General features: G+C 33.6%; 5 protein-coding genes across 11 annotated transcripts; 2 read left to right on the top strand and 3 right to left on the bottom strand.

Annotated features, from left to right (window-relative positions):
* Positions 1-343: 343 nt before the first annotated feature.
* Positions 344-4,887, top strand: LOC120776120 (endoplasmic reticulum chaperone BiP). Of its 2 annotated transcripts, none has more exons than XM_040106644.1 (3): positions 344-475; positions 2,406-2,568; positions 2,643-4,887. In XM_040106644.1, exons 2-3 carry the CDS (start codon positions 2,441-2,443, stop codon positions 4,483-4,485), a joined length of 1,971 nt encoding a protein of 656 aa, XP_039962578.1. In that variant the 5' UTR covers positions 344-475; positions 2,406-2,440; the 3' UTR covers positions 4,486-4,887. The 2 variants fall into 2 exon arrangements, with proteins under 2 accessions (XP_039962578.1, XP_039962579.1); XM_040106645.1 differs by lacking the exon at positions 344-475 and adding an exon at positions 2,091-2,159.
* A 1,825-nt stretch (positions 4,888-6,712) lies between these two features.
* Positions 6,713-13,107, bottom strand: LOC120774381 (casein kinase II subunit beta). Of its 5 annotated transcripts, none has more exons than XM_040103990.1 (7): positions 13,074-13,107; positions 12,235-12,313; positions 11,736-11,838; positions 11,471-11,662; positions 11,221-11,410; positions 10,400-10,481; positions 6,713-7,318 (listed from the first exon to the last, which is right to left on the bottom strand). In XM_040103990.1, exons 2-7 carry the CDS (start codon positions 12,304-12,306, stop codon positions 7,238-7,240), a joined length of 720 nt encoding a protein of 239 aa, XP_039959924.1. In that variant the 5' UTR covers positions 12,307-12,313; positions 13,074-13,107; the 3' UTR covers positions 6,713-7,237. The 5 variants fall into 5 exon arrangements, with proteins under 5 accessions (XP_039959924.1, XP_039959920.1, XP_039959923.1 ...); XM_040103986.1 differs by lacking the exon at positions 13,074-13,107 and adding an exon at positions 12,691-12,984; XM_040103989.1 differs by lacking the exon at positions 13,074-13,107 and adding an exon at positions 12,418-12,615.
* A 567-nt stretch (positions 13,108-13,674) lies between these two features.
* Positions 13,675-15,773, top strand: LOC120774222 (WD repeat-containing protein 46). Its single transcript, XM_040103680.1, has 4 exons — positions 13,675-14,201; positions 14,255-14,971; positions 15,029-15,496; positions 15,552-15,773. Exons 1-4 carry the CDS (start codon positions 13,728-13,730, stop codon positions 15,690-15,692), a joined length of 1,800 nt encoding a protein of 599 aa, XP_039959614.1. The 5' UTR covers positions 13,675-13,727; the 3' UTR covers positions 15,693-15,773.
* Positions 15,703-17,933, bottom strand: LOC120774221 (testis-expressed protein 10). Its single transcript, XM_040103679.1, has 2 exons — positions 16,671-17,933; positions 15,703-16,613 (listed from the first exon to the last, which is right to left on the bottom strand). Exons 1-2 carry the CDS (start codon positions 17,842-17,844, stop codon positions 15,838-15,840), a joined length of 1,950 nt encoding a protein of 649 aa, XP_039959613.1. The 5' UTR covers positions 17,845-17,933; the 3' UTR covers positions 15,703-15,837.
* Positions 17,934-20,197: 2,264 nt separating this feature from the next.
* LOC120774022 (serine/threonine-protein kinase fray2) lies at positions 20,198-27,251 on the bottom strand. Of its 2 annotated transcripts, XM_040103311.1 has the most exons (7): positions 27,184-27,251; positions 26,842-26,933; positions 26,106-26,762; positions 25,906-26,025; positions 24,554-25,812; positions 24,367-24,492; positions 20,198-24,010 (listed from the first exon to the last, which is right to left on the bottom strand). In XM_040103311.1, exons 1-7 carry the CDS (start codon positions 27,201-27,203, stop codon positions 23,075-23,077), a joined length of 3,210 nt encoding a protein of 1,069 aa, XP_039959245.1. In that variant the 5' UTR covers positions 27,204-27,251; the 3' UTR covers positions 20,198-23,074. The 2 variants fall into 2 exon arrangements, with proteins under 2 accessions (XP_039959245.1, XP_039959244.1); XM_040103310.1 differs by having other exon boundaries at positions 24,554-26,025.
* Between the last annotated feature and the right edge of the window lie 281 nt (positions 27,252-27,532).

Raw genomic sequence — 27,532 nt, 5'->3', positions numbered from 1 at the left:
AATTAATTTAAAATATATTGTTGGTTAAAAGATTTACGACAGGTTTATCAAATGTAAAACGTAAACAATAATTTCTTATCACACATCAAAACATTTGAAAATTATTTGCATCACTTCCGCTGATTTGGCAGCACTTTAACAAAGAAAAATAGCTGCAAATTGCTGGAACACTGGCGAAAGTTCTGTTCCATTTGTGAAAATAACTTGCGCTCTCACACTCTCCGAACGTGGGCCAATCAAAATGCTACAAAACTGACAGCGCAACAACCAATAAGAAAATACCACGCCAAAATTATAGGAGTAAAAATAGCCGGCGACACAGAGAGAACAATCAGTTGAATTTTACACATCAGAGAATAAAGAATATAGTTAAAAAGTGAGTTTGCGGAAGCATTAAAAATATAAATTAATTTTTAACTGCCAAAATAGTTAAGCTGTTACGTACAGGATACATATTTTATATAGTAATAGTAAAGTAAGTATAATTAATATTTGCTGGTGGAAAATTAAGTACGTTTAATATACAGTATTCAAAGTGTGTGTTCCAATTTTGAAACAGTTTTGCAAATGTGTGTATTTACTTAGTTGTAAAAGTTTGCAGTTATTGTGGAAGTGACATTAGGATATACAATTTAAATTATTAAATTTGGTATATAATGTGTAGAACTTTCTCCATAATATCATTATTAAAACTGAAAATTGTCAAATCGCAACAATTCTGGAAATTTCTCGGCATATACACGAAGATTGTCTATACGTGTGAAATTGGAAGAGAGAAAGAGAATAAAGTATTGCCAACTACTGTGTCACATTGCCAATTGGAATATCAGATGAATTTAACGCTGAGACCCAACCGAAAACATAAGTAAATTAACATAAAATACTTGACTTAAAAGTGCCGCGAATATACTACAAGTAATTTTAATGCAATTGCTGAAAATATCTTTCAAAAATATAAAAGTTTAAAGTCAATTCAAGTAACTATTATATTGTGATATATTCCATATGTGAAACTTTGCTCATTGTTAAAAGCTTGCAATGGCTATGAATTTTATGGTAGTTTCAAAATATATACATACATATGTATGTATATACTGTTTGAAAGAAAAACGCTATCAATAGCTTTCAAAGTTATACGCCTACATTGATCACAGAAAATTCACGCTTACTATATAAGCTCAGCTTATGCTAGCAGATATGCATCCATTTATTTCGATTCCAATTCCAATTGCACATAAAGTCGCACTCTGCGATTTTTTGTACACGTCATGCCTTTTACTGTTAAAATATAAAGCGTGGAAGGCAATAAAAAGTACACGTCAGTTACGGGATTTCACTTCTAAGTGGCAAAAATTAGGTCGCCCATATTGTTTACATATTTTTGGGTCCACTTGTTTAAATAATTACCAAACTCTTTTATGCCTAATGGAATTTCATAATTTAGTTACTAACCAAATTCTCCAAAAGAGCAAATATTTTAGGTTAATCCAAAGGTTAAAATTTCTATAATGTATATTTTGTTGAAATATATAACCTTTTTTACATTTATGTATATTCAGGCTTTGTTGATACATATGTTTATATCTGCTTACCGATATATTCATACATACATATGTATGTATCCAACCCGTTTTAGTTTTTTGTATACCTTTGAATATAGAATATATAATATACTACATGACATGTACCGAAGTTTCAGGGTGGTTAATAATAAGGCACTTTGCACATTTATACATACTTTTGTACGTCTAGAAAGCTCTCTTTTGATTTTGGTTTTATATGTTAATCTGTGTGCGCTCAACCTTAGCGTAGAATGTAACCGGCTCCCGGCTTTTTCCTCTATAAAATTCCATTGGAAAGTGTACACGTATCAAGAAATTGTTGGTAGCAATAAAAACAAAAATTTCTAACAACTTCGGTCTTCGGTTAGTACATATGAAACTACCATGTTTTGCTAATGCGGTCACGAAGTACGCGACTACTGAGCTTGAAGAGCGTATGTGTGAGAGAATTTATGGAATATTTGCGATTAGGAGACGCACTAATTTATTGTACTTTTATGTACACGTAGCACACTTCGAATTTTGATTATCAATGTCAGTCAGAATTTATAAGAACATAGTTGTAGACGGTCTAGTAATTTCTCTTTATAATTTTATGTGGGTATTTAAGTACTTTAGTAGGAAATTTAGAAAGTTTTAACTATTTTGCAATTATTTATGATATAACATTTTTGTATTTATTTAGAGTATATACATATGGTTATTTGTATATAAGTAGAACATTGTGACGTAAGCAATTACATACCAATTTCACAGTTGCTTATTGGACGTGCTTTAACTACTCTTACTCAACCTATTACTTATTTTATAACACTTTCTAAATTATTTTTCTTTTTTTTCCAGTTAATTTAATACATATAGCATAAAGACACTTCAAGATGAAGGTTTGCTTATTACTTTTGGCCGTTGTGGCCTTTGTGAGTCTCTCACATGGTGAAGAGAAAAAAGAAAAGGATAAGGACATTGGCACAGTGATTGGTATCGATTTGGGAACAACATACTCCTGGTAAGTTGTAACGAGCAATTTCTTATTTGATAATTCAGTTTAATAATTTTTTCGTTTTATTAATTTTCTTTTAGTGTTGGTGTATATAAAAATGGACGTGTAGAAATTATTGCCAACGATCAAGGTAATCGCATCACACCATCTTATGTAGCATTTACTGCTGATGGTGAGCGTCTGATTGGTGATGCTGCTAAGAATCAGTTGACAACAAATCCTGAGAATACAGTATTCGATGCCAAGCGTCTCATTGGTCGTGAATGGTCAGATTCCAATGTCCAACATGATATCAAATTCTTCCCATTCAAGGTTGTAGAAAAGAATTCAAAACCACACATCAGTGTATCCACGGCTCAAGGCAACAAAGTATTTGCCCCTGAAGAAATTTCCGCTATGGTTTTGGGTAAAATGAAGGAAACCGCTGAGGCTTATCTTGGCAAGAAAGTTACACACGCTGTGGTTACTGTGCCAGCTTATTTCAATGACGCTCAACGTCAGGCCACCAAAGATGCTGGTGTCATTGCTGGTTTGAACGTGATGCGTATTATTAATGAACCTACCGCCGCCGCTATTGCTTACGGTTTGGATAAAAAAGAAGGAGAGAAAAATGTGTTGGTATTCGATTTGGGTGGTGGTACTTTTGATGTCTCGTTGCTAACCATCGACAATGGTGTATTCGAGGTAATTGCCACCAATGGTGACACTCACTTGGGTGGTGAAGATTTCGATCAACGTGTAATGGATCACTTCATCAAATTGTACAAGAAGAAGAAGGGTAAGGATATACGCAAAGACAACCGTGCTGTTCAGAAATTGCGTCGTGAGGTAGAGAAGGCGAAACGTGCTTTGTCTGGTTCTCACCAAGTTCGTATTGAAATCGAATCTTTCTTCGAGGGTGAAGACTTCTCAGAAACTCTAACCCGTGCAAAATTCGAAGAATTGAATATGGACTTGTTCCGCTCAACCCTAAAACCAGTCACCAAAGTTCTTGAGGATGCTGATATGAATAAGAAGGATGTACATGAAATTGTTTTGGTTGGTGGTTCTACACGTATTCCAAAAGTACAACAACTTGTCAAAGACTTCTTTAGCGGCAAGGAACCATCTCGCGGTATTAACCCTGATGAAGCTGTTGCCTATGGTGCTGCTGTTCAAGCTGGTGTACTTTCGGGCGAACAAGACACCGATGCCATTGTTTTACTTGATGTCAATCCATTGACTATGGGTATTGAAACTGTTGGTGGTGTGATGACAAAATTGATTCCTCGTAATACTGTAATCCCAACCAAGAAATCGCAAATCTTCTCTACTGCATCTGACAATCAGCATACAGTTACCATCCAAGTTTACGAAGGTGAACGTCCAATGACTAAGGATAACCATTTGCTTGGCAAATTTGATCTCACTGGCATTCCACCAGCTCCACGCGGTATTCCACAAATCGAAGTATCATTCGAAATCGACGCCAACGGCATTTTACAAGTTAGTGCCGAAGATAAGGGTACAGGCAACAAGGAAAAGATTGTCATTACTAACGATCAGAACCGTTTGACTCCTGAAGATATTGATCGCATGATCCGCGATGCTGAAAAGTTTGCCGATGATGACAAAAAACTGAAAGAGAAGGTCGAGACCCGCAACGAATTAGAATCATACGCCTACAGTTTAAAGAACCAAATTGGCGATAAAGACAAATTGGGTGGTAAATTGAGTGATGATGAAAAGACCAAAATGGAAAGCGCAATCGATGATACCATCAAATGGATGGAACAAAACGCCGATGCGGATCCAGAAGAGTACAAGAAACAAAAGAAGGATTTGGAATCGATTGTGCAACCCATTATTGCCAAACTGTACCAAGGAGCAGGTGGTGCACCACCAACTGAAGAAAGTGATGATGATGCGAAGGACGAGCTGTAAGGGGAGGATGGAGTAAACAATTAGTCCTTAATACATTTACTATTAATTTCATTTAGTTGTTAAAACTGATATAGAAAATTTCAGACTGATACACTCTTAAACAAAATAAGTTTAATAAATTTCGAAGATCTAATACGAAGAAAAAATGAAACCTTCACAGTCCAGAAAAATTTAATTTTCCAACAACAACCAACCTGCTTTTTTTAGTTGAACTAAATTTATATACAGCCTCCTGCCCAAGTTACATCTCTATTCCTTGTAGAGAAAGGTATTTAGCGATGTAAAACTTTAGTTTATTTATTTGTTCCTTTATTTAAAAATTTCGGATGTGTCTCACATTCCATGTCAAGTCTGTCCAAAACTCGATATGTATAAAAAAGCAGTTAAATAAGTTTTGCAATTGTACATTTCTCATTCACACTCATGAATTGTAGTTGTAATGCATGGAATAAGTGATTTCATTTTATACAAAACGGCAAAATATTGTAATTGAAAAGAAGTGAACGAAACCCTTCGATTTTACGAAGAGCTTTACGACAAAAAAATAAAATAAAATAAATTAAATTAAACAAAAAATAAATAAAAATAATATAGTGTTTTATTTTCATCAAAGCCAACTGCAATATTTCGCTTTAATATTGATTATAAATCAACATGCTAACCGGTTTATCTCTGTTAATTCTCAAAACTGAACGAAGTATGTGGATATTTTGCGGCATTATTACCGGTTAATGACCTTACTGCTCAAGCATTTAGCACATATTCTTTTGTATGAACGTCATTCAGTCGCGGTTTTTGAGCTACAAAGGAAAAAACCTTAAAAATCGGTGAAGCAGCAGTATTTGTTAACATATATGTACATATGTATGTACATATAAGTTATTCGACTCCCTACTTCTTCCGTGCACATTTTTCAATGAAAAATCATTTGCACACTTTTAGGCGCGTATGCAAGTATGAGTATTTTTAAGGCGTACCCATACATAATTTTCTTTTTTACTTTTAAGCCAGTAAGATTACATAGGCTATTTATTTCCTGAAAATTCCTTACGGTATATTTGTCTTACTGTAGTTTATAATACAAATTCTTCCATATTTGCTGAAATCCTTAGCAGTTTGGTGTATGTAGATTTTATCTTTCGGAGCGCTCTAAACGTACTTCGCCTCGGGTTCTTTTTATTGATTTAGGGACTTCAAAGAGACAGACAAGGGCAATTCAGAATCTGGTGAATTTGCACCAGATTGTGAATTGCCCTATAATGTTGTTTGCGGAGCCAATTCTATATTTGAGCAGGACTTTTAGCAATGAAGTGTTCATTCTCAGAATGTCCAGAAGACGAGGAAAGAACTAGATTTCCCTACATGAAAAATGTAATGTTTGAGGAATGTTGCAAAGTTAACAGTCGTTGCCTGGAGTCGGTTTCGATTAGAAGGCAAGAGTATGTCAGTAATGGTTAAGTGTAAGACAGAACGCTCTCAGCGTTTTCTTTTAAGCGATTGTTCGTTTTTGATCCATAGCGAGAGTTCGGCTGGAATAACTTAAATACAGCGAAAATTGACTGATTCCTTCTATGCAGAGACATTTCGATGTAGTTTTGAAGGTTTTTTAACATTCGTTCAAAGAAAGTAGTAAAGTGCATTCACTCTGTATTTGCATAATATGACGATGATAAACCAAGAAAAATAAAAAAAATGCACAGAGACCTTTTACCACCGTGTAAGAAAACGTTCATCTCATTCATAACTTTCTTCGACTGTTGATGAAGAGCAACACCAACTTAAACGACCATTGAATATGTCCGCTCCCACGACAGTCGGGTCTACGTAACCGGAACGGATCCGGATTTTTTCATCCGATCAAGGACTGTCAACTTGGCAGAATTGAACCATTGAATATATGTACATACTCACAACAGCCGATTCTAACGCTTTTGGTTCCGTAAGTAATAATAGTAATAACAACACTAAATATGCTATTTTTCCATTCTTCATCAGCAATTTAGTGACATATGTATGTATATGTAGGTCTGATACCTAAATGCACAGCGCCAAATTTAGTGGAAGCGGGCATCGACTGCTAGCTGAATAAGCAATATTTTTTCACCGTCACTTGTCTATTACGAGTCGCTTAATATGCATACATATGTTTGTATGAGCATACATACTTTTAACCGTTGTTGGTATTGTAGCACTTCGTATTTTATTTTATGGTATTTCATTTACAAACTTCATTTATACTTAATTACAATTTATTGTAATTGTTGCTTATGGATAGTAAAAAGGCTAAATATTTTATTAAAATTTACTAAATATAAGTGTTTTAGTATTAATCAGGCAAACGAATATGATTTGCTTGATCCAAATGTATGTATGTATGTATGTACGTGTTTGTGTGTATATTGTGTACATGTGTGTATGTATATTTTTTTTCTAAAAAAATAATTCTAGTGCTGCTTTTCAATCGACATACTAATTTTCAAACATTTAAGTTGTACGAAGCGAAAACCGGAAATGTTGTTGCACGTCTATTCAGCGCTTCCGTTGGCTTCAATTTTGTTTAGTGTGTTTAGGTTTCTTGTTTGTTACTTTTATTGTAAATATTTAAAATGGAAATGTGTGTGAAATGAATAAAAAGGTACGATACGACTCGCTTTATTATCCATCACCCCACCACCGCCTGCCTGCATATCATATTTTGCATTCATAGGTATTTGCCCGATTGTGGCCAATCTCAATATTTGCGTTTATAAATTTATTCCTGTTTCAGATTAAGATACGCCTGTTCCCCCATGTTGTTAGTGTTACTTTCTTCCTCGTCTTTCTGTTGAGTCCGCTGTAGCCAAACATTTGTTATTGCACGTACAGAGACACAGACAGATTTACACGAGAATATTGTTTTAAGAGGAAAAAGAAATCAAAAGAAAAAAGAAAATTTATAAAGATAAATTGCATGTAATCAGTTTTTATAATTTAATAAAATTCTATAGACACAACAAAATTGATGAATATTAGGAAGAACAACAAATAGCACAGCACCTAGTTTTGCAAGTGAATATTTTACATATTTACTATACATGTATGCATAAGTGCAGATGAAAGTACGTACTCATGTCTGTCTGTCCGTGACAATTTACATATGTACATACATATGCATACAAGCGTGAATACTACAATTGAAATGGCAGTCAACACTTAGCCAATATGAAGCGCAATATAAATGTGAAGTGAAGGTGATTGTGCGGAAATCCCATTCAAATGCGAGTATTTAATGTACACATTTCCTAACAAATATGCAAACATTCACATTTAATGTGGATTTATTTTTCAGAGTATTTAAATCTATGAATTCCATATAACTGTTTGTCCGCGTCAAATGATTTATAAACATCAGCGCAAATATTAATATGTACATATGTATGTATTTATATGAGCATTTGTGACCGATGTACTAGGTGATTGCTAAGCGCTCAAGAATAATGTGAATGTGAATGAAAATGATGCAAAGTGATTTGCGGTGTTGCTACAAACATATTTATGTGAGCTTTTATGAATAAGAATCAAAATAAAATAATAAAGCTGAAATTATTCGACTTTAGCGAAGGTTTACGCACTTTTATACTCTTGACAAATTTTTTTTTAAATTATATTTTGACTAGATTTGGCCTATGCACTTTCGCGATTTTCTATATAAATCGCTTAATTGCATTCACGTAAAATATAATTTCTGCTTAGTTCAAAACGTAATATGTGTAAAGTAAATATTTATATAAATGTAAACTTAATTCTTCAAATTATTTTTATGACAATGGCATTCTTGCGAGAATTTCATTTCTGATTCGCTTCCGTTCGCACAAAATAGGCGACGGGCTCGGATCAAGATTTGCAAGATTCGCTTAGATTCCCTAAACTATTTGAAGAATGTGTTATGCCATTGCCATAACAACCAGGCTATATAATAGACTTATATTTAAGTAACCATATACATACCTATAATTTTCAATACAAATTTTATTTCAAAACAAATAATCAATATAATTATGTCTTATTAATCCCCTAATAAAACTCATCTCCTATACTATAACCAATTGTACTGGATTTTTTCAACACACACACAACAATATTGTTTTTTCCTAACATCCAAAATCCGACGACGAAATGAAATGCCAAAAGCTCTTTATCTTAACAATGAAAATTTAATTAAAACTGTACATTATATTTTTATACAAAGGCAATATTGACATGTTACGCATCGAATACATGCACATATATATGTTTTGCATTGAATTCTGTTGAAGGGCTATTGGGAGGAGAATCCTTTACTCCCCTTCAGCTTCTGGATCTGGGCGGCTTAGAATTTCCTGACAGAGGGCAATATAGTCCTGTGAAAGTTAGGAAAATTATTTTTAACTCAAATATTTACTTAATTTGTATAACAAAATTGACAAGGAACACAAGTCCATATTAGAAAAATGTCACTTACATAAGGAGGCAGACAACATTGAGACGTACGCACATAGCTGATCGCTGCTAGAATATAGCACACCTAAACACTTCTTTTAGTCACATAAACAAAAATATGCATACACATAAATTTTTATTTGGGAATACAAGTATGCAGCTGTGTTCTTGGAAGGTATTCATTCTATCAGTTTCCTTGGAAATGAAAATACGATTTTATGGTATTTCGTTGGGTTCAAGTTAAAACTGGTTGTCACCTATAACCTATGTATGAAAATATTTGCTCGAAAATATAATAAATCACTTTAACACTGACAGTAACGAATTTAATAATTGAAAAACTCATATCATGAGGAATAAAAATACACAATTTATCCATCAATATTAACTATATCCACTTTATACGATTGGCTAACAGCGAAAACGTTATTTTTATATTAAAATTCCATGCATTAAAAGAAGCTTATATCATTAAGTAAGTACAAGTAAAAGGTGACTGGATTTTATCCTAATGTATCGATGCGAAACATTCCATGTTTATTTAAACGGAGTTATTTTAATTGTATATATATTTTTTTAGTATATAATAATACAAATGTTTTTAAACAGATTATAGACTGAAAATCATGACTACACTATTTAACCTATAATTTTCCGGACTTCTATATGATAGCTTAATAAAAATCGTTCACTTTTGACTTAGTGAAATTATATCAACTTATGTTTTTAGTTTCAATTAAGTTCACTTTCAATTAAGAGCGTGTATACAAAATGATTATTTTTGAATATTAAAATTTATTCATCATTCAAAACTACATTAACAGAATGCAAGTTGATGTGAATCTGTGAATGTTTATCTCATTCCTACCAGAGGAGTTTTATATATATAAAAATAAAAAATACGGCGTATTAGAAAAAGCTTCGATATTGTATTGAATTTCGTCACTTTTATGATGCCATTTGTGTTGGGAAGAATTGGATGAAATGAAAATATGTCTAAGTAGTGTTTTATGACATGCGTTAACAATACAAAACTTCAATACATTAGCAAATGTAGGTAGGTTGACTGTGAAAGTTAATGTGTGTGTGTGTTTTGTGTATCGCATATATAGTGAAGACGATTTCCGTGGAAAATTCAATACATTTTGTGCTGATTAGTTATTGTATCTCAGTTTCTAATGTTGTTTGTGTGTGTTTTTGGCTGCCTTTCAATTTATTTCTTAAACAAAACGAACTTTCATCATGATCTCTACATTTTTAAGTTTGCTTGAGTTGTTTTTGTGGTTTGTATTTCTTAATTTTTATTAATTTTTCTGTTTTTTTTTTCAATGTAAACGTTTTTTTATAAAAATTTTTGTTTAATGCAATAGTTATGGAAAAATTAAAAATAAAAAGAAAAAGGAAAAACGATATTAAAGTTTAAGAGGTGAGCAAAGAAATTTCATTTTAAATTTACCGCTCGAAGTGGCATTTTAACGGTGGCTGCTGCCTGTAGTTGAATTTGATAAGCTAAGCTATGAATTTTGAAGCCATAAAGTCTGTAAAAAAAAACAAAATCAATTAATATATTAAAAACGTGGAATAGAAATATAATATATATATATTATATAACTTCTAAAGCATTAAATCTGGGATTATAATACTCAAAATCTAGTAATGACTATGTTTAAAATTTCATTTTTGTTGGTCAACTCAATTAATTTGTGCCCTTCAAAAATAACAATTTACCGGCATATTATCTATTTTATGGATTAGGGAAATATTTACGGGTTTTATCATCATAAAAATTCTGACAAACCTATAAAATATAATTTAAATAACAAATAAATTTTCGTAAACAAATAACTATTATGTATATTGCTTTAGTAATTTAGAAAACATTCTCTGAATCAGCTGTTCTGAGAAAATATTTAAATAGGGTTGGATGCATAAAAAATTCATACTACTCAAAGCTGCCTCTCCAAATTTATAAATGTATTATTATTTATATTCTATATCACGCCCAGTTTTTAAGCAATAAAGCTCAGAATTGTTTTTAATTAAAAAATTAATAAATTTCCTCCAGTCTGTGCTCGCATCGCTTTCTACAGTTTTTGACTTTTCAGCATTCTACGATCCTACAATTATTAAATAATCTATTTCTACAGCTTGATGGCGAATAGTATATGTATTTTGTCATACAATCAAATCCCTTATATATCCGAATAAAAGTTATAATTTGCTACACGGTATTAATATCTACTCTTATTTAAAACTATCTCAATTCTTATTTCTTACCTTGGAACAAATTGATTAGTCGGCCGCTTAGGACGATATTCAGGATGAACCATGAAGAGCATGTGTGGAAATCCCGTGCCAAAGTAAGCACCATCCGTGTGATGATGACGCGACGATTTTGGCGTATATACATCAATACATTTGGGGCAATAGGTTTTTACCATAGCTTCACCAGGTATATCTGATAGACCTGTAATTTTTTTGAGGTTAATTTATGACTAATGAATTTTAGTTTTTATGAGTGGCGAACCTAAAGGTAACATGGGCTGGCTTTCACAATATACACGTGGGCAATGTCCAAAATCACCAGTTTGGTATTTTTCGATCATTTGCGCAATTCCGCGATTTGTCAAAATGTATCGGGCATGTATCAAGCCGTACAGCATTTCTGCTGCCTGTTCCGTCATATCTGATTGCAGTTGATTCTCTTCCAGATCGTCTTCTACAAAAGAGAAAAATATTATTTCAGTTTTATATCTCTCAATGTAAATAAAAAATTCCAATTGTATACATACCTGGCTCGAGATCAAGGATCATATCAAGAGCATTTCTATAATTGGGAACTTGTTCATTTAATCCGGTTAAATTAAATTTATCTTGTATATAATCCTCATCAACCTTTAAAGAGAAAAATAAAAAGTTAATAATAAGAAATCAACATGGAACACTTTAAAAGTGGGTATAATCATTATGTCTAGCAATTATATATCCTCTTAAAACTCAATATGTGTGACCTCAACATTCAAATTGAATCATTCCATGGACGTACTATGAAACAGCAGAGGAATGTTAAATTAAAAGTTAAGGGTGGCGGAATTTTAAATCAAATTATATGGCAACAACCTAAGGAAATTTTGTCACCAATAGAAATTCGTACACGCTAACTTCTGCCATACCCACATTGTTAAAACTATAGTGATTAGATAACAAAGAGGAATTGAAAAAAATATCACAATTTAATTTAATAATACTAGAGTATTAATATAGTTATAAAATTTAAGTTAATACACTTACCTCACAAAAGAATTCATTGCCGCGCAGCCCACAAAACCATGTTACCCAAGAGACTTCTTCGGAACTGCTCATTTTATTTCTGAAAATTCAAAAGAAAGTGCGAACACAAGGAAACGATATTAGTCTATTTCCGACACATGATACTTTGTACACTTTACTTAAATTTTTACGGATTCTACTCACAGTAGGGATAGAATTTTGGCAAAATTAACAAACTAAATTAATAACACAAAATAAAACTATTTTTCTTAGACGCTTATCTGCAGAATTTCCTGCAATTTTATTCAGTTTTCTTTTATTAAAGCACAGTTTAAACGAGCAATGGTATTCGCTTTTCATTCACAATTCCGACATTTTTGCCAGCAGCCACGAAAATGAATAAAATATTTTATGCATCGCTTTCTGACTACTTCTTTATCGTCTTCTCCACTTTCAAATATCATTCGTTAACTTTACCTATCCTCCTCCATCTTAATTTTCTCCGATAGCGGCAACACTGTTGTACTTAAAACACAACACCAGTTCTCCTGCTCACACACGATAGAAAAGGAAACCAATTATTGATATAGCGGACAATATGAGAAGATACGGTACACGCTGAAAGCCAATTAATCAACCGACCGACTACTTCACTAACTAAAAATGCCTCCTTGTTTTCTTTCCCCGCAAATAGATACTTTTGTCCACTGAAAAAACTTTAAGTGTATCGTATTCAAACCCGCATTTATATTTTTATTAATTTTTAATATATATTGCCACAAGTGATCTTAATTAAAACTCGTTCCACAGCACTTTTACACATTTAATTTAATTTTATTCTTTTAAAACGGTACACTCACCTATTGTTGCTTTGCCCAGCCACACTCCACAGAAAATGAAAATTAAAAGAAAATTTCACAAGAGAGGAAAACCAAAGGGAGAGGCAAAAACAGGGTTGCAAAGCAATTGCTTTAGTGTTGCATTTTCATAGTATATATTTTATTGAATTTACTTCATTTATTTCTCTTTCTCATGCTGTACGTAAACAACGGCGAATAATATGCAGTGAAATATAAAAAATATAATTGCTTTCCATGTTAAATGTAATTGCTACGACTAATAATAAAATATTTTTAATACATATTTTTTGTGAATCTATTTTACTTAGTTTTCCATATATGTATTAAGAACGATTAATGTATGTATGTAAATATAATAGAGGTTATGCATACAGATAATAAACATACATACATATGTAGCATTCTGCTTCAAAAATATCAATTTTTTCATTTCTATACATATTTAATAATGTTTCAACTATGAATTATAATAATTTATTCTCTTTTTTATTTCTTTTAATTTTACGTTAATGAGAAAAAAAATATAAATTTTTTTAAATAAAATTTTTAAAATTTCGCAATTGTTTGAAAACCAATAATTCTATTAGTGTGGCAACAATATTGTTTTGAGCACGTTGTGCCACAATCACAATAAAGTTGTTCAAATTTTACAAAATGTTGGAAGATGAAAGTTTAGATAAAAAACCACCAGGTAGAGGTGCTAAATCTGCTCCTTCACGTTATTTTCATTCGCCTGTGCCCGAGGAAGAGGTTAAGCCTATTAAATTGAAAGGTGTCAGCCAACAGAATTTCTCAGGTGAAATCATTAAGGTTGAGCAAGACAAGCAGATCGGGTTTAAAAAAACTTTTTACCGCAAAGGGGCACCAAAAAAGCATATTAAAACAGAAACAAACACGAAAATTCCAAAAGAACTCCTGAAAAAATATGATAAAGGGGAAAAGGTAAGACCTAAAGGTGTAAAAACTAAATTTTTCAAAGAGAAACAAGAGCGCAAGGAAGTGTATCTACAATATGCTACGGAACAAGCTGCGCGAACAGAAATTTTACTCACGGAACAACAAGGTTTTATTGAGCCAGACGAGGAAGAGATAACTGCACAGTATCGGCAAGTAGAAATTGCCAAAAATGTAAGTACACAAATAATTAGTATTGACATTTTACTTAACCAAATCGGTTTTAGGTCGACATTTTGTCCGCATCGAAACATTTCAAATTAAATCTTGACTTTGGTCCGTATTCCTTGCGGTATACTAAAAATGGTCGACATCTGCTGCTTGGTGGACGCCGAGGGCATGTTGCTGCATTTGACTGGATTACGAAGAAGCTTCTTTGCGAAATGAATGTAATGGAGGAAGTAGCTGATGTCTCGTGGTTGCATGTACATACCATGTTTGCATGTGCGCAAAAAGATTGGGTCTATATTTATGATAGTCAAGGCACTGAATTGCATTGTGTAAAACGTTTATACAGAGTTAACTGTATGGAGTTCTTACCTTACCATTTTCTTCTTGCTACTGGTAATAAAGATGGCTACGCGTCATGGTTGGATGTATCTATTGGCGAGTTAGTCAGTAATTTCAATACGAAACTTGGTGATATACGATTAATGCATCAAAATCCAGGAAATGGTGTTTTATGCATTGGCGGATCTAAAGGTGTAGTGTCCATGTGGTCTCCGAAAGTACGAGAACCTCTTGCGAAAATGCTATGCCATTCCACACCTATGAGTGCATTGACTGTTGATCCAAAAGGTCAATATATGGTCACGGCGGGCCAAGACCGAAAAGTTAAGGTTTGGGATGTACGCGCTTTAAAAGGTCCACTCGTAAGTTATGGATTGAGACTGCCAGCTAATCAGGTTGTGGTGTCCCAGCGTGGTTCTCTAGCATATTCACAGGTACCAATATTTGCAATATCTACATTTATATACTAATGAAATTTATTATTCATTAAGGGCACGTATTGTGAGATTCAATCGAACTTGTTATTGGGAGAAAAGGCTGAAACGCCATATTTGCGACAAATGTGTGATTCATTTGTGCATGGCATGCGCTTCTGCCCCTATGAAGATATTCTTGGCATAGCAACAGCCAAAGGCTTTCAGTCATTACTTGTTCCCGGCTCAGGTGAACCCAATTTCGATGCTTTGGAGGATAATCCTTATCAGACAAAGTCACAACGTCGTGAACATGAAGTGCACGCACTTTTAGAGAAAATACCACCAGAGTTGATTACTTTGGATCCAAATGAAATTTCTGCTGTTGATGTGCCCACGCTGCAAGAGAAGGTTGATGCGAAGCGAGCATTATTCCATTTGAAACCACCAAAAATTGACTTCAAGTCGCGACATAAAATGAAGGGTCGCGGTGGAAGTGCGAAAGCTTCACGTAATAAGCAAATAGTTAAGGACCTCAAAAGAAAGGTATATAATATTAAATAATTTTATAACAAATACTCACTTATATTTCTTTTTGTAGGAGTTTATTACGGATATCAAAAAATCGAAGCAAACTATCTTCAAACAAAATACAAAGAAAGCAAGCGATTTTATACCTCTTGACTCAAGTGTGCCGTCGGTACTGGATCGTTTTAAACCAAAAAGTACGAAGAAGAAGTAGTTAATATCAGTTCCAATTTTAATATAAATTTGTTTATTCATACAAATAGTAAATAACAATACTACTATACCGGATTTTTAATCATGCATAATTTAAACTTTAGGGCGCTTATCATTTAACATTACTTGGGTCCTTGCTGTGTGCTTTATTCGGATAATATGTATTTGAAATAGTTCACAATTCTTTTGTCAGTAATATGCTTATCGATATTTTGATGCAAAAGTTCTTTGTATTCTGAAGCAAATTTTCTTTCGGTCCAGTAAAATAAGTTCATGATATGTTTTTTCCCCTCAAATGCATTTGGTGCTCCAGACACTTGTATTTTCTGTAAGTTTTCAATAACAGCCTCAATTTTATTTTCCAACGCACGCAAAAATGTTGAATTTTTTTGTTTGGCTAAAGTTGACATAGCAATAATAGTTGACACTTGGACACTTTGTTTTAATAAAAGTTGCGGCAAATATTCTAAAAAGCGAATGAACGTATCCTCCCCATAATGTTGTCTTAGCTGTGGTGTTTGCACAATGTCGCAAATAAGTGTGAGTACTTCTGTTTCTGAATTGGTTTTATTAGGAAAATTATTTCGCAGAAAGGCTTCCATGGTGCTGTTTAGTAATGGTAACATTAGATCTTTATGCATTTGCAAAAATTTAATATCGTTCTCAAATAAGCTAATACGCAAAGCTTTTATCAGAGCGTGGTGATTTTGTAAAGGGTGTGTTGAGAGATTGGAAACTACTTCTTCCAGGTATTTGAACAGCGTAGCAAATCTTTCAATTTGGGTTTGTATTGGACTATGTGATTTGTAAAATTGGCACATTAGGTATGCCAAACATATATTTTGTTCCAAGCATAACTGTCCACCGTTAACACTTAACAATCTCAAATGTTTCTTATAAGATTTCTTATTTAACTCTGGATCTGGAATAAATACTGAATGATGAGAAGCTCGAAAATAAAAAAAGTACTTAATTTTACCTGTTTCATTTTGTTGGTATGGAAAACCATCCGTTAGAAAACTGACAGCAAAAGTTTCCGCATATTGCTCTTGGAACCAAGCGCTTAGTTGGTGATTGTTTTCGTTCTCCTCATTTAACTCAATTAGCATCCAGATATTTTGCAGAATTTCTAACGCAACTTTCAATGTTTGTGCTGCTTCATTTGTCAATGTTGTTGACATTTTTTGGTCCTGCGGTCGCACTTCAATCCACGATTCCACCAGTAAAGGTAGGAGATGGATGACGTATTCTCGCAGTCTTTCTTCTTCACTTCCTTCTATGGCGTCAGCACTTTTAACGCCTAATGATGGTCTCAGCGCAGCGAGCAAATCGATTTGGTTCGCTGGAGTAAGGTATTTTCTCTTTACATTGTAATGCTGTGGAGCATTTGGATTAAATGTGACATTTTTTGTGAAGCTATTTACAATTTTTCCAGTATTATTTGCACGTTTGTTTTCAACTAAAGTAGCGAGCATTTGACGCAAGCGTTCCAAAACTTTCGTTCGCCACTTTATTGTAGTTTGCTTTTCACCTAAGCGAACAGTAAGAGTTCGACTGGTGTGATCACCTTCTTTACGGGCTCTTGAAATCATTTCAAGGAAGTTTCGTATAATCTTCACACTATGTGTTACTACTAACTGTGGCACATGTTCCATAAGAACATCTAGCATGAGCAGTGAATCCTCTTGTATCGCTGGTTGAATATGTGTCATAGCACATCGTAAATAAGATGAAATTATATGGAAGAAAGGCACAACTTCATCCGTTTTTAATGCTGTTAAAAGACATTTCAACGCTTTAAATGAATCTCTTCGTGTCTCCCTATCTATGTCCAACGATATTGCGGAAACACTTTGCAATAGGCTGTGCATATAACCAGTTAGATTGACACGCCCGGCAGTGATGGCTTCGCGTAGATTTCGAAGCGCATCAGCGCGCATATTGGAACTGTGGTGCTTTAAGCGTGAAATAGTTTCTTTTAAGTTCAGTTGACGTTCTCCGTCCGCGAATTGTGACTGCTTCAACTGTTCCCTTATCGTAATTTTTCGGACCTTGAATTCTGTTTTAGTGACATTTAGACCTTTAGGCAATTTAGTAGCCTTTAGTTTTACTTTCGCCTTCTCAGACCGTAATTTCTTTTTATGGCTCACCATGTCGCTTTTTATTTAAATAAATTGCTATATTTTAAACTTATATAAAATCAAAACAATTCTCCACGTTTTTTATTCCAATCTTGAATTTCATAGTGTTGCCACATATTTTTTTATACAATGTCTATAGAGTATTTACATCGTTCAACAAATCTCAAATGATAAATACCATCAATCTATAGAGCGAGGATTTATGATATATCATTTTACTCCGATCGATAATATATTCTTGGATGCGAAAAATAACGCACGACATTGAATAAAGGGTTCCTTTGCATTAAAGCGAGATGGGTAATTTACCAGAAAATCACGGCTACCAAAACTTCCAAAACATTCAAAGAATTAGCCCGGACACACCGTAAAACTAATAGAATCTTTGTGTAAAAAAGGGATCAAGGACGTAGATAACAGTTTCGGTTAGAATTGGGTCAATGGGGTCTTAAGAAACCCATAGAAACTTTAACAAAAATCTCTGCTAGTACAGTTGTGTAATTAACCTGCAGGTTAGCTACATATTAGAATAAGATATATGTATGTATGTATTCATTTTGAAATAATTAGTAAAAACGGAGGCAAGTTTAGACATCTCGTTCGAATATAATATATATTCGAGTCCGTTTAGGTTACGTAAGACCCGACACTCGAGGAAACAGCTCGTAGACCGGATTGTGGTGGAATCAGACTGAACGGTGTATCACCAGCTTAAAGTCAAACATAATCTTTAAAGCACTATTAAGCACCGCATACTTCTGATTATGAGGACGTCAGAATTATGAGGATAAGTGCACAAAGAAAATAACTGACTCTCTGATCTTTCTCACAAAATAACCACAACATATCTTCGAGGATGGCCCTTTCCTCCAAGTGATATAATATTTGTTAGCATTTAGTCAAGCTACTTCGATGCTGCAACCGAGGTAACAGCGGTTACAATCAAGAATGATTTTGTGTCTATATAGCTATGACTTGGCTTTTGTTCACCTTCACATTAGTAACAGTTATAAATTCAACTGGTTGATCTTTTTTTTTAATAATTTCTATTGCTGTTAGAGCAACAGTCTTCCTATTCCTGTGACGCGCACTGAACAATGAAACACAAGTTTTTAATTAATTGCTGTAAAAAAGTAAAAACTGGTGTCTTTATTGATTAATCCGTTTTTTCTTGGTTTTCAGTCACGAACAATGTTCATAGGGGTATAGAGAATGGCTGGAAGAAAACATTTTTTTATGCAAAAAATAATTTCACAATAGGAGAAATAACATTTTAACATAAAATGATCAAACATATTTAAATTGTAGAAACACAAAAGAAATCTAGTAACTAATTGAATATACACATTTTATGCAATTATTAAGAAATTATTATCAAAATAAAAAGGCGAAATTCAATAGAATAACAATGCTCATTCTTTAAGGTTGGAATAATAAATAAATAATAAATTTAGTTAGTGTTCTAAAATTTACAGTAGTTCAAATAAATGAACTTACAAGAGTTGCTTTTTCATTGTTTGAGTATTGCCAGAAATTAGAGTAATAAATCAAAGGCTTTCTATATACAAGTATACTAGAGTTAAGCATTTATGCAATTCAGCCAGTAAAGCGCCTCAGCTGAGTGTCACAGTATCCAACGTGTCCCTTTTCTTGTTGTTGTAACGAGGTGCACCTTTTATATACATATGACTATATATGCGTATGTGTGCTTAGTTTGAACTACATTGCCAAGCTGTTAGAACTCCAGTTAGGCTGAATGAAATGATGAACTTCCAAAGCCACACAGAACATTTTGTTTTGTTGTACGGATCCTCCAACGACGATTACGCCTATTATTGCTCTCTACGTTTCCACTTGAGTATCGTTTTATGTTTTTTTAAATTACCAAATTGAATACTTTCATTACAAATATCGAAATAAATAAAAAAACTGACAAATAAATAAATAAAATCTAACAGTGTAAAAAATATCACATAGTAAGGTGTCTACATGGTAGACACCAAATATCACTTGTTTGCTTTGTACTATAAATTTTGTAGAGTCGTTGGCAGTGCCAACATGGAATATGAATTTTACATGTAAAAATAATTATTTTGAGTAACAACAATTGTAATGAATATTTATAAATTATTTATGGTGGTAGCTATAATTCAGTTTTTTTTATCAGCTATAGCAAACATAATTTATTTTATTATTTTATATAAGTTAATATTTAATTCTACAGAGTACATTAATGTTATATATTTGTTAGAAGTAACTGCAATCAATTTTGAATAATTTTGCATTTGCTTAAATTTATATAATTTCAGTAATTTAATATACAAGTATTTCTAAAATAAGCGCAAATATTTGATTTTTTTTGGGATAAACTAATCAAATAACAGTGAAATATCGTGAATATTTTTAAACATATAATTTGAGTTTTAAACATACCATATATAGCACATGCGTTAAATATGTATATAGCTTTTATTTTATTTTCGTCTCAATTAAACCAACTAAAATAAATATTGTGTCTGCACACGTTTAGCCAACTGTCAACATTTGTGTATATTTTTGTAATGTGTTTTTTCAATTATGACTACGTAATTAATGTGTGCTTCTAAAATCTTTCTTGATTTTGATTTCCATTTTTTTTCAGAAGCTTTATACTACTATTTTTTTTTGTTTTTGAATTTTTAGCGACTTGTTTGCCCAGCAATTGCATAATAAAGTGCAATATAAAATGCCGTAACAGACTTTTGGTCGACTTTTAATCGATTTTAGTGCTTGTAAAAGACAAATAGCATATTTCTTCATAACTTAAAATGTTCGTAAGCATATTATTAGCTACGTTTTCAACAAGAAATACGTATGTAAATTCAGTTTAATAATTTTATGCGCATAATATTGGGAGTATTTGCGGAAAAACTGTTAGAAAGTGAGAGGGGCGTGTACATTTTTTTAACAATCAATAATATTGCGTATACAATGTTGCAAATATTACAAGTAATACAATACAAATATAAAATAAAATATAAATTTTTAACTTACAACTATAATTTACAACTGATTTAGACGTGTGACGTTCACGTGGTAAGGACATATAAATTTTGTTTGTTGCGAATTTAAGGTATGGGTTAGTCAGAAGAACAAAATTTGTTGATTTTTATATAACTGGATGATATTAGCATTATATAACTGGCGCTGCCTTCATCGAGTAATACTTTATTTTTTATGGCTCACACTTGCATTTTTATGATTATATTTGAATATGGTTGTTGCTTATTATTATAATGCTATATTGTGATATAGCAATAGTAAATACTACTTATTTTTTACATTTGTTACTGTTTGTGTCATCATTTATTTTGGCAAATACATACATTTATTTACCGGTTTTAATAAACATTTTTTCACATTGAATAAAATAAGTTTCAATTGTTTCAACCAATTATAATTAAGCAAATACAATTAATTTAGTTATTGTGTACAAAAATACAATTTTGGTAATAGTTGAGGGTAAATCGTCATTTTATTTACTTAAAAGTGTTATTGGTATTTATATACCTTGGATGAAAGTTTTCCGCTGCGGTCTAGAATATCAATATGATAATTTTGTATACACTTTAATATAGGGCATTCAAGAAATATTAAAAAAAAATTTAAAGCCTGTTGCTCTTTTATAACTTACAACTAAATTATAAATTATAATTAAAATTTGTGTTGAACTTTGTATATTCTTAAATATACGAACTAAAAATTATATATGAACTTATGTCTAGTGCTTTTAAGAAATCCAGGCGTAAAAAAAGTGAATTTTTTTAAAGTCAAGTAAAAGTTTTACCGTTATTCATTTTTTTTTACTAAATAACATTTAACTAAACTTTTGTTTATTTGTTGGGAAAAAATATGCAAGAATAATGTTGAGCCGCATTATGACTTTGGGCATGTATGTTTGTTAATGGAAGTATGATAGCATAACTATGTATATACATATGTATGTTGAATTTTAAAATTTAAAATGGCAAATTTAAAGCTTGTTTGGAACAAAGTATAAAGGGAACACTGCTTTTTCACAATTTGAAGAGTTTCACACCTTTTGTTAGTAAACATATTTAACTGGAGCCATTTTTCATTGTGTTGTGAAATAAATTTTTTAAATATATTACGTCAATATTAAATCGCAAATAGTCATTTAAAAGTGAAATGGTTACTTAAATTGTAAGAGTCATAACTTTAAATGCCATATACAGTTTTAATGCTGGTAGGGATGCTTATTGAGCACTTGACAAAGTTGTTGCTAACCTTTTGCCAGTGTCATATTAAAGCTAACAATGTTGCTGAAGACTTTCAATAAAATAACTGTAAAATTACTTTTCCTAAACATTATGACATTACATAGCTAATTTATACAGTTTGAAAATTTTATGGTCAATAATATCGGAAGGTTATGTTTTAGAAAAAAAAACAGTAAATAAGTTGTAATGTTAGCATAAACAAAGATATGCATTTTTAGCGTCGGTAATTACAAATACATTTTAACTTTCAATTAAAAAAATTGCGAAGACAATTTAAGCAATATATGGGGGCATATGAGGTGGTACGGTCTGTATGAAATCTAATAATTTATAATATTAATATGTTATGTAATATATGTATACCTCACGGTGATGACAATTTGAGAATTGCACATTATAAATGTGGATGCTATTTAGAAGTTATAACAAATCTGTAATTTGCATGTGCTCTTACAAATATTTTACCAAACTAAGCGACAACGAAAAGCAAAAATTATAACGACTTAAGCAATTCTCGCTGCTTACTTCACTTTACCATATGCATAATTAAAAAAATAATAATATTAGATTTTAAGGTGAAAATATGTTTACATAAATATACGCGCCTCCATAGCTGTTATTCGATTCATACATGTGCGTGTGGAAATCATTGTAAATATATGTATGTTGTAAAATGATATAAACAAGTTATGTTATGTTATGTGTGGTCTAATTACAAGTTACATTTCACTTTCAATACAGAACGAAGACTTTCGTGCCACTTACATTTTAATCATTTCACTCACACCAGTGTCAAATTCAAAGTTAGCGAAATATGCATATTTGATTTCAGAAATATGCGGGTTCAAAATTTTTCTACGATTTGTTTGTGTAGTTTTAATTTTCTACACAGCTAAAGAAATCTTTGACAAAAGTTATTTGATTCGGTAGCTTAATGACGGTTTTTTTTAATTGCCGAGAACTTAATCATGTTTCAAAACAATGCGTTGCCCCTTGTTGCGCTTTCCGTCGTTTCCGCCACCGTCTCTGTTGCTTCCACCGCTGTCATACATTTGTCGCCTGGTCTCCAAGCGATCAAATATACCTTTCCGTGAGTTATTACTGCTACTGTTGCGCGACGATCCCCCACCAGTGCGACGATTCCGACTGCCATCGGATGAGTGCAAATCGCTTTCCTTGCGGCCAGCACCTCCTGAATTACTTGATGTTGATGTTGTAGACGATTTTAGTACCACTCGTCGGTTGCTTGAACCGAATGATGCTGACGATGCTGATGATCTTTGAGATGTCGTATTGTTACTGCTACGACTAGATTTTATGTTTGCCTTATTAGATGGCGGTGGAGCTATTGGTTCAGGTGTCGGTGTACGTGAGACGGCTGGTTGTGGTGGGGACGGTGTTGGCGTGGCCAACAGGCGATCCTCCATTTCTAGCATTAATTCATCTTCATCGTAGTCGAGCTCCACTTCATCATCACTCGGCGAGGACATACGTCGTGTTTGTTTCAATAATGCCGCCGGTGGTGGTGTTGGTGTATGGGTTTCCTTTTTGGGTACTGGTTTTATTATGGCTGTATTGCTGCTGCCACAGTTAACACCACCACTGCTGCTTGTGACATTCGTTATATGATCGTTAAGATTCCGTTTTGCTTCTGGTAAAATTTTTGCAGTTGGAATCTGCTTGCGCTGATTTTGCGCTTGCGGCGGTTGTTGCGACTTTTGACGTGGAAAATCCTCATCAGCATATTGTGGCTGCTGCTGCCGTTTCTTTAACGATATTATTTTGCGTTCTGTTACCACAATTGGCTTAAGTTTCTGCGTCTGATTTTCACTGGCACTGCTTGGGGCATTACTACCGTTATTGGTACTAGCATTATTGGTCTGATTAGGACGCTGATCCTATAAGGTTAGGGTTTGGAAACATATTTACGTATTTTTATCGTATTGAAATAGTTTGATTTGTGTTTCAGAAAATTCTTAAAACTATCAGTAAAGAAATCTACTTTAGGGGTATGAAAAATTCAAAAATTTATAATATATTGATTACTAAGAAATGTTTTTATTTGAAGATAAAAAACTCGAAAACTTTGGTAAAATGTGCGAAAACAAAGAAAAGTAGCCCGAAGGAAATTAAGAACAAAACTACTTAAAGGGTATATGCTGTCTTATACTACAAATTCGAATATCCATATCTCAAGCCGAGAGTTGACCTTCAATTTTCGATAAAATTAATAATAATGCATTGTAAAACTCACCTCATATTGTTTTTCCTCTGCGGCGCGCCTTCTTTTTAATTCCTTGTCCTTGAGTATTTTTTCTCGCAATGCTTTCTGTTTCTCTATTTCCAATCTATATACACGCGTCTCTTCGTCCTCTTCAACCTATAAATTAAATTTTAATTAGGCATCATACAAGCATACAAGAATTTGATAGAAAACGTACATCTGGGCGATCGCGATCACCTCCACGTCGAAAACCTCCACCAGCTCGTGGTAAAGGAGATAAACTACGTCTACGTTTAACGTATGCTCCACCACCTCTTTTGTCATAATCACGATCTCGACTATTTCCACGACGAAAACGATTTCCTCTTGGGCCCATGTTACCATTTCCGCTTCCTGCACCACCACGTTCGCGATCAACAGGACCACGTTCCCTTTCACGGTCACGATCTCTTTCACGATCTAAACGATCTCGCTCACGATCACGATCACGTTCTCTCTCCCGATCGCGTTCACGTTCTCTGTCGAAGTGTGAACCGGTCCCGCCGGCGCCTCCACCACCGCTTCTCTTATTTGGTGGCGTAAAGCTGCGTTCACGTGAATGTGTTCGAGAACGGCTGCGACTGCGGCTTCGTCTTGCAGTGAGCGGCGAACGCTCATGCCTTCGTTTCTCGATATGCTCTCGATTTTTATTAATGAATTCCTCCTGTTGACGCAGTAACTCATCGTCACTTTGTAAATGTGAGACATGACTGCTAATTGTTGACATAAATTGAGTTTCTTTTATAAACTTATTTGTTGCTGCTTGAACGCCACCCTTAAAATTTGGATTAATAAGTACTTTGCTAGGGCGTAATGTTGCCGATGTTATTGGGCCGCCATTGTTATTGGCAGATACTTGTGACGCCTGCACACTGGTACTTGGATGCACACCACTTTGTGGTAACTGTAGGGGAGCTTGAGGAGGCTGCAATGGTAGTTGTTGGGGAGGTCTAATGGCCGGGTTGTTTATAAAATTTGGCACTAGGCCTTGTGGTGGTAAATTTGATAATGGTGGGCGCGGTAAACGCATATTCGGTCGCATTACCATAGGTCCCGGTGTCGGGCCCATACCTGCATTGTTGCCACCTTGCATTGGTCCGCCAGCAAGTTCAGGTCGGAACATAGCTCGTGATGGATGTGACATATGACCGAAGTTCTGATTGAAGGGTACACCATTACCCGTATTATAATCGTGTGGATACATATTGCCGGGATTAGGATGTCTAAAATTCATAGGCCCACCTGGGCGAAATCCGGGGAATGGGTGTCGTGGACGATGGGAAATTGAGGGATTCATGGGATCGTGTGGGTGGAGAGGAATTTGTGCATTTGGGTTTGTTTGTTGTGGTCCCATTGTTCCGGGATTTGTAGATGGCGGACCGTGTGCTGTGTTGTGTGGTGCATAAGGTAGGGGCGGTTGTTGTAGCGGGAATTGACCTGGAATGAGGGCGGAGGATGTGTGGGTTAGCGTTGTTGACACGATAGTTGTTCTCGCCGCGGGAACACCGTGCGTTGTCAATAGAAAATTACCATGTGATGGTGGATAGCGGAGTAGTGGCCTCTGACCGTGGTAAGATCCACGTAATGAATGGGGACGCAGCAGAGGATTTCCTCCACGTTTATTATGCACGAAGCGAGAATGATGCTTTTCTAAAGGTAGAATGTAAATATTTTATTTATATAGTTTATAAATAATTAAATGTATTGTCCAATTATTGTTTGGTATTTACCTGTCGATTCATTGATTCCTGTATCAAAATCACGTTCATTTGTTGTTTTTATATTTGTACGTGTCTCACGTTCTTCTTCCATATCCTCTCTAGGATCGGAATAATCACTTGCGCTTAAAGGGGTTACTCCCAAACTTTCTTGTGAGCTTTGAATGAAGGAGGAATCAGTCATATTACTGGTACTGCAACTAATGACTGATGAATGATCTGCTTCAACTTCTTTACTACTACTTGAAGTGACTTCATCGATATTTGTAGAGTTTGACAACAAAGTCTGTGTAGATGCTGGCGCTACCGTCTGTGTTAATTCCCTTTGGGGTTGAGACCTTGTAGGTTCTTTAAATTCTGCATGTGCAGGCGCTGAATTTTCACTTGTGGACACATCATCGGTTATATCACCATGTTTTGAGTTATTCGCAATCAAATGTGTTGCCGCCGATGAAGTCACTTCCGTTGCATCAGCGGTGACTTGTTGAACTGTGTCCTTGACAAATTTTGAAGTATTAGCTGCTCCAGCTGCAGACATAGGCTGTGCTGTACTAGCGTTCTTAGAACCATTTTTATTTTCACCTTTTTCTTGTATACGTTCATTAACCCATTGTTCTGCCTCTGCTTTTATTTGTTGTTTAACTTCTTTTGTTACATCTTTTTCTAATTCTACACAGTGATGAAATTGAAAATTCAATATTTATTTAAATGTGCATAAATATGTAAAAGTAAAAAAAAAAATATTTACCATCGTCTGACAATAGTAGTTCATCTTCATCGGCGCCGTAAAGTGCCTGATCATCAATATCATCACCCAATTCATAGTTCAATAAATCGTCGCTATAAGAAATACAAAATACATTTTTTAATGAAAATTTCAACAGCTGCAATTTCAATGTGGCGAAAATCAACCCCCCAACATTGAATTGATTTCAAATACGAAAATAACACATTTACTACATCTATTACAAAATATTTCATTTTTAACACACAATATATTATTTTAATTATTGATTTTGCAATAGATATTGGTAAAATATTTAGATTTGTAGTAAATATTTACAAAATAATTCAATGAAAATTCACTTACTTCAAATTTAAGTCAGACATTTTGATAATTGAACATCACAACCACGCACACATTTGTCCTTACTTTCTGGACACTGACAACTTATATAGTGTTGCAACTTTTGCCTTCCGATTGACGTAAAGTACGAAAGAGACGACACATGGCTTAAAATTGTTGTTGTTTACTTTGCATTACTGAATGTAGTGTTGACAAGTTTACGTTATTTTTGAGAGAATAACAATTATCGATTATTATCGATAAATATATACAGTTGATTTTAAAATATTACACAGAGAATATAAAATTATTTTGCTCGGCGGGCCTGAGATTAACAGATAAATATTAAAACATGAAGTAATTTAAAAATTTA

This window comes from Bactrocera tryoni, chromosome 4 (assembly GCF_016617805.1).
Source record: "Bactrocera tryoni isolate S06 chromosome 4, CSIRO_BtryS06_freeze2, whole genome shotgun sequence".
Classification (NCBI taxonomy): domain Eukaryota; kingdom Metazoa; phylum Arthropoda; class Insecta; order Diptera; family Tephritidae; genus Bactrocera; species Bactrocera tryoni.
Note: the sequence above shows the minus strand (reverse complement) of the source record. Positions and strands in the feature narration are given on the sequence as shown.